Below are 16728 nucleotides of genomic sequence, written 5' to 3'. Positions count from 1 at the left end.
GCCGCGGCCGAGGCACCGGGCGCCGGCGCGGGCATGGAGCGCTCGCAGAGCCGCCTCAGCCTGTCCGCCTCCTTCGAGGCGCTCGCCATCTACTTCCCGTGCATGAACTCCTTCGATGATGAGGACGCAGGCAAGTGCCCGACCCACCCCCGGCCCCCGGCACCGACCCCCCTCCGGCCCCCGGGTCCCCGACCCCTGGGGAGTGTCCTGGGGTCCGGGCCCCCTCCAGGGATCGGGGCGTCTTGAGAGGTGGCCGGCCTCCCCGCCACCCCCGACCCCCTTCCGGGAGTCGCCCCGGGGCGCCTTCTCCTCCCGCGGGACCCGGGCGTCTGGGTTGCGCCCTCTTGCAGCCTTCTCCCCGGGGTCGGCCCCTTCCACCAGGTCTTCTGCCTTCACCCCCCCCCTCCCCGCAGGTGGGCCCTTGGCTCTCCTGGACCCAACTCTCCCGGCTCACCTATACCTTACAGGTGCCGCCACCCGACTCGTCTTTGGATCCCATCCATTCCCCGAGTCTCCAGTGCGTACCCACTCTTCAAACCCTGGCCCTGGTCTCCTGGGGTTCCGACGCGCCCCCCTTCCCTTCCGCCCCAGCCGTTGGAGGTGGCGCACAGACCTTACCTCTCCATCTTTGTCTGGGTTGCATCTAGGGGGCTCCCTGCTCAAGACTCCCGCCGGGCGCCCAAGGCCTCGAGCGTCCCCATTCTTCCCCTAAGCCCCTTCCCGCACTGTCTGGGGCTCCAGACTTCTGGTTAATAGGACTGGGGCGGCCGACCACAGGAGCCCGCCAGGGGATGGCCTATTCTCTTTCCTCCACCTCTTCCTGGAGGATGGGTTAAGGCAGTGCCTTACATTTGTGTGCCCCTCGGTGTGTGACCCTGACCTCAGGGGAGGCTCTTGTCCCCGGAATGGCCATTCTAGGCGCTGAATCCAGCCGCCATCCTGCCAGGCCTGTGAAACCTTAGCAAAGCCCCAGGGGCTAAGAGGGGCTGGAAAACCTGTTCTTGAGGACCTGGGAGCAGGGAGTGGGAAAGGAGAGCACTGGATTTGGTGCTGGGGCGAGGAAAGGAAATGGACAACAGGTGGGGGGTAGCTGGACGGCTTGGGGGAGAGTTTCCCAAAGAGTGCAGAGATGATGAGTCTTCATTCTTTACTTACAAGCAGTGACCTTGGGCAAGTTTGTGCTGCCCCTAGCCTCCGTTTCTTCAGATTCAAGGCTGTGATGGGAGAGTGGCATTAAAAGTGTTTTATGAGCTGAAAACCTGAGAGTTTGTGAATTCAGTGAGGGGACCAGAAGTGTGTGGTTGGGGAACAAGATGGATTCATGGGCTCTTATAAGACTTGGGTTTACAAATTGGATTGTCTAGAAAATGAAGGAATGTACCACATCTAGTCTCTGAGTCTAGGGCGTTCAGGGGCCCTGCCTGCTGGCACCCTTGTCTGGTCTGCCTGCTCTCTGAGGGAGAGGTGGGATGTTATGGGATGGTGATGGGTGCTCACCTGAAGGCTGCCAATGGAGAACGGAGGAAAAGTTCCCCAGGGTCTGTAAGAGGTGAGACAGACCTCTCTGATCTGTCTGTCGTGCTGTTGACCTGGAGGTGGGTGCAGAGGAAAGATGGTTACTGCACAGACATCTTATGGAATCACCATTTTACAGAACCAATCATTGAGTTTCAGAAGCTGAACTTCCCCCATGATGTGGCTCAGGGAGGCTGCTTTATAATTCTGGGAGAGAAGGCAAGTTGAGGAGGAATAGGGCACTTCCTAAGTCAGTGGCCTCCCCTGGAGCAAACTCAAGAGACAAGAAATTAGACTGGCCTGGGGTCTGGGGAATGGGGCAGTTGCAAAGAGGGAACCTGGGCAGGCAGCCCCAGCAGCCCAGATAAGGAGGTTTTTAGCCCTCACCTATGGCCTGGTGCTTGTTGGAAGTTCACCAGGCCACTTTTGTCTCAAGAGCCAAGCTGGGCAGGTGTATGGGTTTGTCAGATATTAGAGGCAGACATGATCTGTTGTTTCCCCCCCCCCCCCGCAATGTCATGCCCGTGCCATGGTCAGACACTGGTTATTATTGAAAACCACAAGTTATTGTCTAGGTTTTACATAAGTCAACAGATAAATTCATGGAATATTAGTGAATTTTTAAAGGTGCATCTGATTTTTCCCCCCAGTGGGTTTCTTCAAATTTGTGTTTCACCTGGAAGAGAATTAGAAATCATCTTGTCTAGTCCTTCTACCCTCAGATGGATTTGAGGGGGCATTTGTATACATGTGAATGTGTGTGTGTGTGTGAGAGAGAGAGCGAGAGAGAGAGCGAGAGAGAGAGAATGATTGAAACCCAGATGTGTGATATGTATGCATGTTTATATATATATATATATATTTCTTTTTCTTTTCTTTTTTTTGTCTGTTATGGGGCTTGAACTCAGGCCTGAGCTCTTTTTGCTAAAGGCTAGCTCTCTACCACTTTGAGCCACAGCATCACTTCTAGTTTTTGAGTGGTTAATTGGAGATAAAAGTATGAGTCTCACAGGGGCTTTGCCTGGGCTAGCTTTGAACCATGATCCTCAGATCTCAGCCTCCTGAGTAGCTAGGATTATAGGCGTGAGCCACACTGGTTCCTGGCCTTGATGTATATGTGTGTGTCTGTCTGTCTGTGTCTGTGTCTGTCTTGTCTGTCTGTCTGTGTAACCCAAGGTCATCCAATGTGTCATGCAGAAAGCCAAGACTAAACTGAAATTTCCAATTCTTTTTCAGAACTCAGTAGCATGCTTTCTGTCTTCGACTCTTATCTCTGTCTCTCTGTCTCTCTGATTCTCTGTCTCTCTGATTCTCTGTATCTCTGAGTCTCTGTCTCTGTCTGTCTGTCTGTCTCTCTCTCTCTGTCTCTCTCTCTCTGCTTTAAAAGGCCAGATTTTACTGTGTAGAAAATGGTTCCCAGGTGAGGCGGTCTCAGGAGCGGCTGTCTGCTGAGCTGAGAGTTCAGTTTGGGTCTCTGTAAGATCCTTGCTGCCTCAAGTTTGGGAGGGGGAGGGAGAAAGTCTTCTTTCATTTCCAGAAGAATAATGAGGGTCTGGTCAGAGTTAGAAGTAAGGGATGTTGTCTTGCTACTTAATTTCTCTTGTTCTTTTCAAAGTCATTAATTTCCTCCTGAAAGAGGCCTTTTGCATGTATTGTATAACTTTAGAACAGCACTGCACTGAACTAATTTCTAAAGAAGTTGGAATAATCTCTTGGCTATAGTGGGCAGAGATGGGCTGAGCAGGGGGTAGTCAGGGCAGGCTTGCCTTCACCTGTCTCTTGCCTCTTTCCTGTTCCTCTTTCTGCCTGTCTGTCCTTGATGGCTCTGTTTCAGAATTCTGTCCCTGACAGGTGTTGGGCTTATCTGGGATCCTTGCCTTTGTTACTGCTTCTAGCTCATATCAAATACTTCCTTTCCATCTAGCAGATCAGGCCAAATCTGTGTTCCAGATGCATACCTCACCCTTCAGCTAGTTTCCTGAGGAACAGGGAGATGAGACTTCTTGTCATTAGCCTTAAGTGGGACAAAGCACATTCTTGCTTTGGATTTAAGAGTCTTAGTCCTTCAAATGGGCAAAGAAAGCTTGACCCTCTCTTTCTGCACCTTTTCTAGCCACCTTTAATGGCCAGGAGGCTGGTCCGGCACTGCAGGTTGTTGGAATTCCTGCTCAAAGGACATCTTTCCTCTCGTGCTTTGAATGCATTTCTTCCCCTTTGCCCCTTCCCTAAGGATGCAGAGGTTTTAGAGAAGCAGGCACTTGAGGACAGTTTGGTTTTTTTTTAAAATGTATCTGTGTCTTTATTACTCAGCCTGGGTTTGTGATTGGAAAGGGGGTAAGGAGGATTTAGACATATGATCCTGGTTTTTCTCATCTGTCTGAGGAAGAACAGATTCCGCAGGGCCAGTATTTCTAAACGGTTACTGTGTGCTAGATGTCCTTCTAGGCACTTTAAAGGTTCTATTGTAATTTCTACCTCACAGTGCTTCCACGTATTACTGTTATAGTAACATTCCCAACTCCACATGGGGATGAGAAAAACTGAGGCAGAGATACAGGACTTCGTTCAAGGTCACTCACAGGAAGTGAGGGAAGCTAGCATCTCTGGTTTTAATTATCCTGCTGCTTGCTATGCATAGGGCTTAGTTTGGTACCTGGCATGAGGTACCTGGCATGAGCTAGTGTTAGCTTTGATCTGTCTTATTACCAAGTGAGAGTTGTTTCTGAGCCGACTGTAAAGAAAAATCTGTAGATTTGGGCAGGGAAAAGCCTGATTTTCAAAATGTTAGCTTTTATCGTTTTAATAGGGTAATTTTATTGCATTCTTAATGATTAAGGTAAGGCTAGACTCTCCTCCTTTGAAGTGGTTTAAAGATGGGGATTTGGAGAACTTGAACAACTGAGGGTGGGAAGCAGTCTGGCTGCCCATTTCTCTGCTCTTCCTAACCAGTTCACATGCACCACATGGACAGGCCTGCCACACTGCCGTGGGGTATAGCTGGGGAGCAGGGATATATTGTGTTTCCAGCAGATGCCAAACGGGTTCTACATCAGGATCTGGAATTGAGGATAGTGTTCCTTAGCCCGGCCAAGTGTTTTCGGCGTCCAGTTCCTCCCTTCCCTCCCTCCCCCCTCCCTGCCTAAGAGAAGGGCGGAGAAGCTGGAGTAGCCGGCTCTGATTTGCCCATAGGATGGATGCTTCGATCCAGCGCAGGGAGGAAGTTGCCATGGCAACACCAGCTGGCTACCCGTCCCTTCCTAGCGGTTTGAGCCACATCTCTGGGCTGGAAAAGCTCTTCATGGCACTGCCCTCTTCTGCTCAGATCAAATCTGAGAGGGGAGGCATAGCAAATGGGACCCTCAAACTAGTACCACAGCTACCCCCCCAAACCCACTTTTGGACAGAGGGGAAATGGAGGTGGTTGTCTGAGTTACTTCTGTGTGGTAGAGCAGAGCTAATCTGTATTTTTCCGGTCAGATCTAGGTGGGGAACAACTTCCCTTACCCCCAGGCACCTGGGATAACCACACTGGAACCCATCTCTCCCTCCCTCCCCCAAATTTACACCGTTTGGCAGAGTTTTCTTTCCCACACCAAGTGCTAACTTTTGTCCTTGAAATTTGACCTCAGCTTTTTCTGGGAAACAAATTGTCCTTTTCTCCCTCCCCTTCCCTTGGAGATGATGGGGACAGAGAGATCCTGTCATCCCAGACAGGGCCTGGGCTGGGTGGGTGAGAGGGAAGGCCCTAGCATATTCTTTGTGCTCAGGGCCACCTGAAGGCATGAGGTGGAGGCTTTGAAACCTGTATTCCCCACTTTTACCTACAGGGAAGTCCAGTCCTTCCCCCCCTCCCCGCTCTTCTCTTTACCCCAGTTACCACCCTGTTTTGGGAGCTGGCCAGAACTCTTCTAGATTTGGGCAACTGAAGCAGAGTAGAGAATCAAGCCAATCATCTGCATAGTTCAAGTTGAAGGGTAAGGTGAGATTGGGTTTTCAAGCCACTTTATTTATTTGGTATTTCAGATTTGCATATATTATGTTTTGCTCTGAATAACCCTCTCTTACCTCTTTCTCCTTCCTTGCCCTCCAAACCATTATTTTTTAAAAATCAAATTATTCTGAAAGTATTATCTCAGGAAAACAGGGTGCATTGAGGACTTACCCCTGCCTCTTACATAGATGCCTAGATCCCACCTGATCCTTTAGAGTCCTCCCCTGAGCCTCTCCCCTCCTCCATCCTCCGGCTCCCAGATTCCTGGCTCCAGCTCCCTTGGTTTGCAGCTGCTGAGGGCCACCTGGCTTAGTTTGAGGGGAAGGGGGAAGGAAGGGTCCATCTGCCTTGTTTCCCTTTGGGACTGAGGCTCTTCCTCCCTCCCCATCCACCCCCAGGTCCACAGGCAAAGCTCCAGCTGGAGGCTGAATGCGGGTGGGGGGCGGGATGCAGAGGAGAGCAGGAATGCAAGGAAGCTTCACCCTCAGCTGCCCTTCTTGCCTGTTTTGGGCCTTTCTTCTGCCTGGTGACCATCAGCAGCATGTCTTATGAAAACTAAAAACTACTGGGAAGGCGCCACTTCCGGAGAGTGTGCTCAGGAGGGTGTGGTGTCTCTCCACTCTGAGCCACCAACCCCACCCACATCGTTCTGCTCTTTCTGTGGTGGAAAGACAACGAAGCTTGGATTTGTCTCGAGCAAGTCCCTTAACTTTCCTGAGCTTCTTCTGGCAAGATTCTGATCTTGGCAGGGGTGTCTGTCAAAATGTAATGACCCAGGGGCTTGCTCAGCGGTGTGTCCTGGGCTTTGTATGATCCAGAGGACTCCTGGATCATGTAGTAAGCTGAGAGACCAGGCTGCTCCAGATCTACCCGTTTTGTAGAAAAGGAAAGCCAGGCAGCTGGAATGGTTTGCGTGGTGCTGATGCCAACCCAGCTGTGTTTGGAGGCCCCTTTCTGCCTCTGGACATCACACAGGTTCCTAGGTGGAAAGGGGTGTATAAACTTCAGGGGCTGTATTTGTGTTGTCACCAAGCATCTGATAAAGGCCCAGGTACAGGGGGTCCCCACCTCCCCAGGTTCACCAGCTCTCTCTAGTGCCTTCCTGGCCATCATTCCTGGATGACCCTCCTCACCGTCGGCCAACAGCTCCTCCAGCTGCCTGGCCTCCTTGAAGAATTCAGTTGTCTGCCTTGGCCCTGGGGGCCCAGCCATCACCTGCCTCTCCAGACCGATGTAGGCCAGTGTTGGATTATATTTAACGCTGTGCTATTTCCACTTGACAGCTCCAGAGCGCCACCCCCTACTTCTTCTTCCTCCCCCCGCCCTTTCTGATTCACTCGGAAACTGACGAGGCTGATGTCAGCGCCTTATTCTTAGCCCCCGTAATTGTAACTGCATTTAGCTGTGCGCACTTCATTAACAGTTTGCGCGGTGGGGGAGTGAGGGACTGGGTGCCCTGGCAGGGACATGCTGGAGGTGGGGAAAGGGCATTCACTGCCTGGACCCTGGCCAGCTATTTGTTTCGGATAGACCAACTGGGTGGGTTCCAGGTCTAGCTTTCCAAGACTGCCAGTCCTAGAAGGACCCTGGGAGAGCATCTAGTTTGTTCTCCTCATTAGGCCAAGAGGGAAAGTGAGACTCAAAGAGGCAGATTGGCTTGCCAAGGACACACGTGAAGGACCCAGAGTTCTAACCTGTGAGGTGGGTTTTCTTCTCTGGCATTTCTTCATTCACTTAATATTTAATTAGCAGCTCAGCAGCTAACATTCTAGGCATGGGAGATACACGGGAGGACAAGTAAGATGTGGTTTCTGCCCTTATGGAACCAGTGTGTGTGTGTGTGTGTGTGTGTGTGTGTGTGTGTGTGTGTGTGTTTGTGTGTGTGTGTGTGTGTGTGTGTGTTGAGGGAGACACAAGAGCCAGGTAATCAATGAAAGTACCTAAGATTCTTATCTCCCATTAACCACCAGAAAATCGGGAAGTGATGCTGTGGCTCAAAGTGGTACAGCACTAGCCTCGAGCTAAAAGAGCTCAGGGATAGTGCTCAGGCCCCGAGTTCAAGCTCCACAACCACCACCAACAAAAAAAAGTAATTTTAGATGGTGTTAAGAAGAATGAAAATGAAAGTGATGGAATCGTATAGTCATGGAAAGCTTACTGAGGAGGTGGCATTGAGTTGAACCCTAAATGACAAAGAGCCAGCCTTGGGAATATGGAGGGAGAGGAATGGGAGAGGCAGAAGGGATAGCTATGCAAAGGCCCTGAGGTCAGTGTGAATTTGGGTTTTTGGCAGATAGAAAGCAGACTGACATGGTTAGAGGGTGTGGGTGAGGGAAGATGAGATCAGAGAAGTGAGCAGGGGTAGATTGTCATTGCCTGTAGACAATGATAAGGTGGGAAAACAGAGAGGGATAAAGGCCCCATGCTAAGGAAAACCAGAGAGGCTAACAACTCCAGCTCCTGAGTCCTATCTCTGTTGTTCCTTAGGCACAAATCATTGTGCCTTTAAATCCACAGGGTGGCTTCCTTCCTTCTGCAGCTGGAAGGCACGGTGGAGTTGGAACGAGGTTCTTCCTCTTTGTCTTGCTCCTGACCCAGCTTTGTAGCTTGTCAGGCTGACAGAAAGAACATGCCTTCAAAATCCTAGAGATCTGAGTTTTCCTCCCACCTCTGCCACTTCTAGCTTGTGTGACCTTGAGCAAGTTGCTTCATCTTTCTGGGGTCCCATTTCCTATAAAATGGGCCGTTAATAATAAGAGTAAATACTTCAAAGGATTGTTAATGCGGAATAAATGCCATGATGCGCATAATGAGATTGTGTGGCACATAGTAAGACTTCAGCTAGTGGTGACTGCTGGTTATCGTGTCAGTTTGATTTGGGTAGACAGAGCAAGATGGGAAGGGAGGGAAGGAGGGAGGGAGGGAAGGAGAGAGAGAGAGAGAGATCAGCTGCTCAATCTCAGTTATTCTGTAGCCACTTTCGGGCCTCAGTATCCCTATCTGCAGAGCTGGGTGTAGATGCGGGCAGTGTCCTGGAGAGACACTGTCTAGGCCCTCCTCTTTTGGATTCCCCTATACCTCTTGTCACCCTATGTGTTCATTTTGTAACCCTGATAGTCCCAGCCTGTCAGAGTTTGTCTCTGGTCTTTGGTCTTTAAATATGTATTTGGAGATTATTCACGTATGTTACAACATGTGTGTGTGTGTGTGTGTGTGTGTGTGTGTGTGTGTGTGAGTGTGAGTGTTCCTGGGTATTGAACCCAGGGCCTTGCTCTTACTGGGCAGGTGCTGTATTTCAGCATAAGGGCATGGAAAGTCTCCTGGGAGTCCTGAGGACCCTAGCTGTGGCTCCTCCTGTCCCTTCCTCAGTCAGGGCACCGTGAGCAGCTCTCACAACTCGGCCTGCTGCTGTCACTGAAGATATTGTGTGGACGTGGAAAGAAAGCCAAACGCCACCAAAAGGACATTCAAGGAGATGTCCATTTCCCTCAAGCCACCATCACAGCCTTTAAGGTTTCCAGTTTTTCTTATTTTCCTTTCATGAAATCAACATTTACAGTGGTGTCCAGCTCTGTGCCCAGCTGTGAAGCCCACACAGAAGTTATTATCCTAGGGGGCTGGGAAGGTGGCTCAGTGGTAGAGCACTTGCCTTGCATGTATGATGAGGCCCTGTGTTCGATTCCTCAGCACCACATAAGCAAAAGAGAAAAAAGCTGGAAGTGGTGCTGTGGCTCAAGAAGTAGAGCGCTAGCCTTGAGCTGAAGAGCTGAGGAACAGCGCCCAGGCCCAGAGTTCAGGCCCCATGACCGGACCAAAAAAAAATATTATCCTAGGCATATTACATGGTAGAGATAGCAGCAGATGTCCTGAGTTTGAATCCTGACTCTGCCCCTTTACTGACTGTGTAATCATGAGAAAGTTACTTAACCTCTCTGAAACAGTTTCTCTGTCTATAAAAGGGTATATAATAGCCCCTTCCTGCCTCAAAGGTGTCATGAAGATTAAATGAGTCAATATTTAAAAAGGGCTTTATAGAGAGCTTGGTGTACACTAAAAGTATGTTAAGAGTGTTTGTTAGCTCTTGTTAGTTGAGAGCCTTTAAGTTAGAAGCCTCCCTGGGTTCAACTTTAGTCATCTCAGTCGAGGATTAGAAAGGATTTTGATTTGCACGAAGTCTCATGGCTGGTCTAGGGCAAAGTCAGAAACAGCATCAGTGTTTCCAGATTCTCAGCTTAGGGCAATGTCTGACCACAGGCATGCCAAGTAGCCATAATGGATGAACCCTGTCTATACGTGATTCTTCAAGTCTACATCTTAAATCGCCAGCACTTGATGTTGGTGGGAACTGTCTCTTGGTTATCCCAGAAGTAGGTATTGATGCCTGCAGTGGAAATTAGTTCCTTAGCACATGTTTTAAGACATATTTCTCTCTCTCTCTCTTTTTTTTGTCAGTCGTGGGGCCTGAACTCTGGGCCTGGGCGCTGTCCCTTAGCTCTTCAGTTCAAGGCTAGCACTCTACCACTTGAGCCACAGCACCACTTCCCGCTTTTTCTGCTTATGTGGTGCTGAGGAATGGAACCCAGGGCCTCATGCATGCAAGGCAAGCACTCTACCACTGAGCTACCTTCCTAGCCCCGAAACATATCTCTTATCTTGGGTCTAATACCAAGAGAGGCCAGATGATTACAGGGACCACTAAGGGCCAACCCCTTCCCCGGCCCCCTCAGTCACCTGACCTCAGGAAGCTGCCACTTCAAAAGAAGCTAGACTTACAGACTTGGGGCACAGGGATTTCCAAACCTGACAGCTTGGCCCTGAGGGGATATTGGTGGGTGCCTCTAGCCAGGGGTGATTTAACTTGTTCTCTGGACTCTTGGTGGTCCTTCCAAGTGGAAAGGAAGAGAGGATGGCAGAACTCTCCCTTACTTCCTCGGTGCTGCCTTGGCTGTGGGTTTTGTATGCTGACAGACTGAGGGGGAACTTGCACGAGAGAACCCAGCATCTACCGTGGTCATCTGGCCTCAGCTTGTTCCTAGGGATTCATGATGAGCCAATGACATCAGGGATCAGCTTCCTGTGCCTCCAGGTCAGACAGATCTCATCAGCTAGGGGCAGTTCTCCAAAGATGGGACAGTAGTTACAACAGCTGAGGAGGGCAGGTGGTCTGCTTGTTAAGGGGTCTGGCTGGGTCCATCTACCCATTGTGTGGGAACATCTGGCTACAATGGAGATAGCAGGTGTCTCCTGAGATATCAAGGTGCTGGGCCATGGCCAGGCTTTCCCTCTGCACAGACCCATCACATGGGTATGATCATCCCTGGAGGCAGGATGGAGAAATCAAGTCTCTGGCTGAGGTCATACAGCCAGTGAGGGATGGGGCAGGGCTCCGAGCGCTGACTCCACCCTGTGGTCTTTCCAGGGCTCTATACTGTATTTCACTTTCTTCATCAGCATGTCGGCAACCTTTTTAGTGAGCTCCTTTTCAGATACCCCTCTGAAGGTGTCTCTTGACTTTGTGCCTTGCACACGTCAACCCTTTGTGTCTGACAAAGCATATTACCTACTCTATCTCACTGATTCTCATGGAAACTTGGCCCTGAGACTGAGAGGTGGGCAGGAGCCCCAGCATGCTGCCTGGAGCGAGGTGACAGCTTACGAGATAGCTGATGTGTCATAGAATGAGCCTGGGATTTGTCATATGAAAACCTGGATTTCAGATCTTGTTTCTGCCAGCTTGCCAGTCAGCACACCGTGGGCACATCATTCTCCTTGAACCTTGGGCTCCTCATTGGAAGAAGTTCATGGCTGTAAATCCACAAGTAACTTGCAGAAATGACTCTGATTCTGCAACGTCCAGAACTTCACATGGCTCTGCTTGCTGGAGAGGCTGTGTGTGTGTGTGTGTGTGTGTTTGTGTGTGTGTGTGTGTGTGTGTGTGTGTGTGTGAACAGTCTCAGATTAAGGCTCCTCTGTAACATGGGCACAGTGACACTTGTCGCACTGTTCTTGTGGGTTTCTCCAGAAGCACATCCCTAAACAAGGATTCAAATGTAAGTATTAGAGCTAACAAGCCTGCCATTTCTGTAAATGAAAACAGTTGAATAACTAATTAATAAAGGTGTTGGTTGACACCCATTAGGCCAGGAGTCAGCGTGTCATCAGGCAAGTGACCTCTGAATGAGGGTCACAGGAACCTTACTGGGGACTGCTGGGGACTGTGTAGAAAAGGGCTTAGAACATGTCTTCCATGAGGGGCTAGACAACAGATACTTTTATCTTTGCAGGCTGTACTATTCAGCCATGCAGACAATATGTAAACAAATGTAATACAACTGTATTTCGTATATGATAAATCTGAGGATCAAGATTTGAAGCCAGGCTGGGCATCAGTGGTTTATACCTGCAATCCTAGATACTCAGGAGGCTGAGATCTGAGGATCATAGTTCAAAGCCAGTCCAGGATAGAAAGCCCATAAGTCTCTAATTAACCACCAAAAAAACTGGAAATGGAGCTGAGGCTCAAGTAGTAGAGGCAAGTCTTGAGCAGGAAAGCTAAGGGGATCAGTGCCCAGGCCCAGAGTTCAAGCCCCAGGACTCACACACACACACACACACACACACACACACACACACACACACACACACACGCAGAGTCAACCATACTTTATAAAAACAAACAGCAAGAGCTGGGCATCAGTGGTTCACTCCTATAATCCTAGCAACTCAGGAGGTTGAAATCTGAGGATCACAGTGCAAAGCTATCCCAGACAGGAAGGTCCATGAAACTTATCTCCAGTTAACTACCAAAAATCCAGAAATGGCATTGTAGCTCAAGTGGTAGAGCACTAGCCTTGAGGAAAAAAGATCAGGGACATTGCCAAGGCCCTGAATTCAGGACTGACACATGCATGTGTATGCATGCACGTGCACACACATGCACACGCATGTGCGTGCACTCTCACACACACAACTACAGACAGCAATATGGATTCTCCCTGGGGGCTATTGTTTGAGGACTACTAGAATAGCGTGCACATCTCAGCTGTCCCACCAGCCACTTATCACCAGATCATCAGCTGAGGTGGGCGTGGGAGTTGATGGTTGTGACATTTCTTCTGGTCATGCTAAGATACGCAGGTTACAAGAGGAGACGGGAGCACGGCGTGGTGGGTATGACAGCATCGCTCACTCCAGCAAGGGGCATAGCTTGTTTGACGTCTGGGAGACCATTGGAGAGAAGATGACAGGATGAACAAGAGAAACAGGGCCAGATTACTTATCTTCATATTTGCAGTCTCTGCAAGCATTTGTTACTCCTGATAGAGCCTGGTTTCTTCTTAGTCGATGGTCTTGTCTCGGTTTTATCCTTCTCTGACTCTGCGTGGGCTTATCTCTTGGCTGGAGCACCTCGTAGCTCTTCAGGCCACACAGTTCTCTTCCACAGGTGGAGCAGGTTGGACACTCCCATGAGTATGCCCCTTTTCTAGCATCTGTGCCTTGTAGCTCCATTTTCCTTTCTGTTGTTGCACTGGGTGTTTCTGGCCAGGGACAATGTGACCTTATGTGCCATCCCACAAAGGGCACTGGTTTTTAGATAGGCATAACTGGATCCCAAACTTCTCTCTTCCTTCTCTTTCTACCTTTCTTCTTCCAGTGGCTGCTGAGGGCCAGGCCTTGTTCCACTGGCCTAAGCCAAGCCCAGCCTTTGCCCCAGTGATATTTTCGGTCTAGGTCAGACACTAGACAACTCAAAGGAACAGCGAGTAATCCCATGCCTACTGTGGTAAGAACCATGCATGTCAAGGGCAGAGTGCCAGGAAAGGCCACAGCAGGGGAGGAGGGCAGGGAGCAGCTGAGACTGGAGAGGTGAATACATTGACCACGTACAAGCAGTGGAGGGGAAGAGCGGTCAGGAGACTACAGTGCTGAGCATGTAGATGAGGGCCAGTTATGTGTCTCTCCCCCCTCCACACACACAGAGAAGGAAATATTAACTATAATTACTTCTGCACACCATCGGTATTATGGGTAATTCTTATATTCTATTGTGTATCTTCCAGAATTCCACAGTGGACACAGCATGGTAAAGATTGAGAAGAGCGTCTCAGAGTCAGGATACCACATGATAATAATGATAAAGAACCCTACTGACAAAGTACCCACCACAGTCTGAGCTCCACTTCTGTCAACTCATTTGAGCCTCAGAACTGCCCTGAGGAAGCCATCGCTATCTTTGTTTTATAGCTGAGGAGACTAAGAGACCAAGGTTAAGTAAGGTGTCCAAGAACACACAGCAGGAGTCCAGTCTACTTCCTGGCTCTGGAATCTGAGCTTGCTCACTGCTCTGTGCTACCCACCTCACAGGATAGGGACTTGGGGTGAAAGGGCACCTGTAGAGCCCTTGCCCGGTGCTTGGCCCAGAATTAGTTTCTCAACAGATGTTAGCAACTGATCTTGTTAGCAGCTCTGCATAGGCCCTGAGATAGGAAAGGGCTGTGATTTTTGGAAGCAGGGACAGGAGCTTGTGGCTGGTGAGGTAGCCAGGTCAGGTCAGGTCATATTGCAGCTTTGAAGTCAAAGGTCTTGCATGTGAGCTTAACCACAGTTGGAATTCCTGTTGAGATTTGAGCGAGGAGGTGGCAGACTCGAAGTAGAGCCTTTGTGTGTGTGTGTGTGTGTGTTTGTGAGTGTTGGTGCTTGAAATCAGGGCAGTGTTCTTTAGTTTTCTTTTCTGCTTAAGAAATAGCCACAGCTCCACTTTTAGCTTTTCGGTGGTTAATTTGAGATAAGAGTCTCACTGATTTTCTTGCCTGGGCTGGCTTTGAACCTTGATCCTAAGATTTCAGCCCCTTGAGTAGCTAGGGTTATAGGTATGAGCCACCAGCTCCTAGTTCAAACTAGAGGGTTTAAAGACCTCTTTGAGCTGGACGCTGGTGGCTCAGGCCTGTGATCCTAGCTCCTCAGGAACCTGAGATCTGAGGATCACATTTCAAAGCCAGCCCAGGAAGGAAAGTCCTTGAGACTCTTATCTCCAATAAACTACTGGGGAAAAGTTGGAAATAGCATTGTGGCTCAAGTGGTAGAGCACTACCTTTGAGCAAAAGAAGCTCAGGAACAGAGCCCAGGCCCAGAGTTCAAGCCCCAGGACCAGGGGGAAAAAAGGACTGTCTTCAGAGGGAAAGCAGGGAGCCAAGAGGCCCAGGACTGGCTCCCTCTGGACAGAGCAGCTCTCCTTGGTGTCCTAACCCATTCCAGCATGGGACCATCAGGCCAGGGCGGTGGTGATGTGCCGTCTGGCCTGGCTGCGTGGGCCAGAGTATACCAGCGGCAGAAGTCAGGAGTGAGTGTGTCACCAGGCTGGACTGGTGGTGCTGGGAGGCTGGGAAGTGCCGGCTGGAAGGCAGGAACAAATTACTCTCCTGGAGACGAGGCTGGGCCAGTTCCTGCCGTGTTACATTATTAAATTTGTAATCTTCATTTTAATACTTTCCAGCAGTGAATAAGAACCAAATTTAAAATACTGGCTTTACATTTCTGGAATGGAGCTCTTGTCAAGAACTCTTGAAACCCATAATTTCTCTCCAGAGGTGAATGTCTTAAGTCTGAAAAAAAATTTTTTTAAATAAGGAAAACCACCCTGGTGTTAAAGGGTGGGGTTGAAGGATTTGACCCTAGTTATAAGTCTCTAGCCCTAGAAATGGTTCAGTATAGAGTTGGGCCTATGGATGCCTCGGGCTGCCCTAAAATTTTAAGCTCTTAATTCTGAGGTCTTCTGGGGGAAGAAAATAAAAGAAACATGCTTACCTCACTCCCAAGCAGTTGGCAAATCTGCTGATTTGTAAAAGGATTTGGTGAAAATTAGGCTACATTCTCTAGAAGAATCCACCCACATCAGGCTTTTGTGAGTTTTCCCATGACCTCTTGGGGGTAAAAGGCAGACCTTCCCAATGCTCTAGGTAGCATCCTGCATCACTTTGGTCCTGCTATTCCATGTGAGCATGCAGAGCCCTGATCTGGGATGGCCAGCATCCCTGGGCCCCCCAGGCATCCATTGATGTCTGACCCTCTTCTAAACAGGCTTCTCCTCAGGGAGAATGGGATGCATCTACCTCCACTCTTCATGCTAGATCTAGGAGACCCTGGAATTCCCTATTCCAATGGTCCTGAGCTGGCTTCCACAGTCCATCCAGATCCTTCCCCTTGCCCATCCTCTTGAGGTAGAGCCTGTCTATCTCTGGTGTCCTGATCAGTGGCGTTGAAGGGGCTATTAGTATAGGTGAGAGGGAAGTGCAGAATGGGTCTGTTGATATGGGAACTGGGAATGAGGGCAGGGGTGGGCTGTGGCCGAGGCCCAATGCCCCCTTCATACCATGGTCAGCCTCAGGACTCAGGATTCTAAATTTGATCCTGTCCTGCTTTCAAGGTTATTATGAAGACATATTTCTCAGAATAGAAGGATAGGGCATATTTTATTTAGTAGCCATGATTGATAACTCTTAAATATTTAGGGTAAGAACGAGAGGCTCATTTGTATTTCTGCCTCGCAGCCCACACATTAGTGGCCTTTGTGTCATCCTTCAAATGGAGAGCAAGAGAGCCTGGAATGTCCCACAGCCTGGGCCTGGGTACAGGCGATGGCTTGGATGTCACTTTTATGCAAATAAGAAGGGCCGAAACAGAGCCTGATACTTTCTCTAGGAGGGGGAACTAGGAAAGTCTCGTCTCCAGTGTGCTGGGTGCTGAAGACCTAGGACCTCCCTCTGCCCAGGGACAAAGCCAAGCAGAGCAGGAACGCTGCTCCATTGATCAGGGTGTGCCAAGTACCGTCATGGCTCAGGAGAAGCTGTTTACCTGGCTGAAAAATGCCTCAAGCCAATGGAAATCTTCTGGGGCCCGGAGGGAGATTCCTGGGGATGAACGAGGTCCATTATTGATGTGTCCCGGGGACAAAATAGGTATACTAGGAAGTGGGCAAAGGGAAAAAGGAGGGCCAGGAAACAGGGCTGGGAAAGGTCCCAGGATCAGCCTCTTCTGGGCCACCAGAGTTACATTGTCATCTTCAGACCTCCTGGGCCTCTGTTGAGGGAAAGAGCTCAATATCTAACCCCCACCTTCTATCTCAAGTTAGATTTCTGGGAAGGTCCTGTTCCTGTTCCTGTTGTCCAGATGAGGAAAATCAGTAGCTCTCCAAGACCACACAACCAGCAATAAATAGCTCATAT

At 49.6% G+C, this 16728-nt stretch overlaps 1 protein-coding gene across 2 annotated transcripts in view; it reads left to right on the top strand.

Moving 5' to 3' along the window:
* The first annotated feature begins 6 nt into the window (after positions 1-6).
* Positions 7-16728, top strand: part of Rims4 (regulating synaptic membrane exocytosis 4) — a 53190-nt gene continuing 36468 nt past the window's right edge. The window contains exon 1 of one of the 2 annotated variants that reach the window (XM_013010815.1): positions 7-130. In XM_013010815.1, coding sequence (XP_012866269.1) covers positions 34-130 — 97 coding nt within the window. In that variant the 5' untranslated portion in view covers positions 7-33. The remainder of the gene's footprint in view (positions 131-16728) is intronic. The other variant, XM_013010814.1, reaches the window with a different exon arrangement.

This window comes from Dipodomys ordii, unplaced genomic scaffold (genome assembly GCF_000151885.1).
Source record: "Dipodomys ordii isolate 6190 unplaced genomic scaffold, Dord_2.0 Scaffold13, whole genome shotgun sequence".
NCBI lineage: Eukaryota > Metazoa > Chordata > Mammalia > Rodentia > Heteromyidae > Dipodomys > Dipodomys ordii.
The sequence above is the reverse complement of the archived record's forward strand: the minus strand, read 5'-3'. Positions and strand labels throughout refer to the sequence as shown.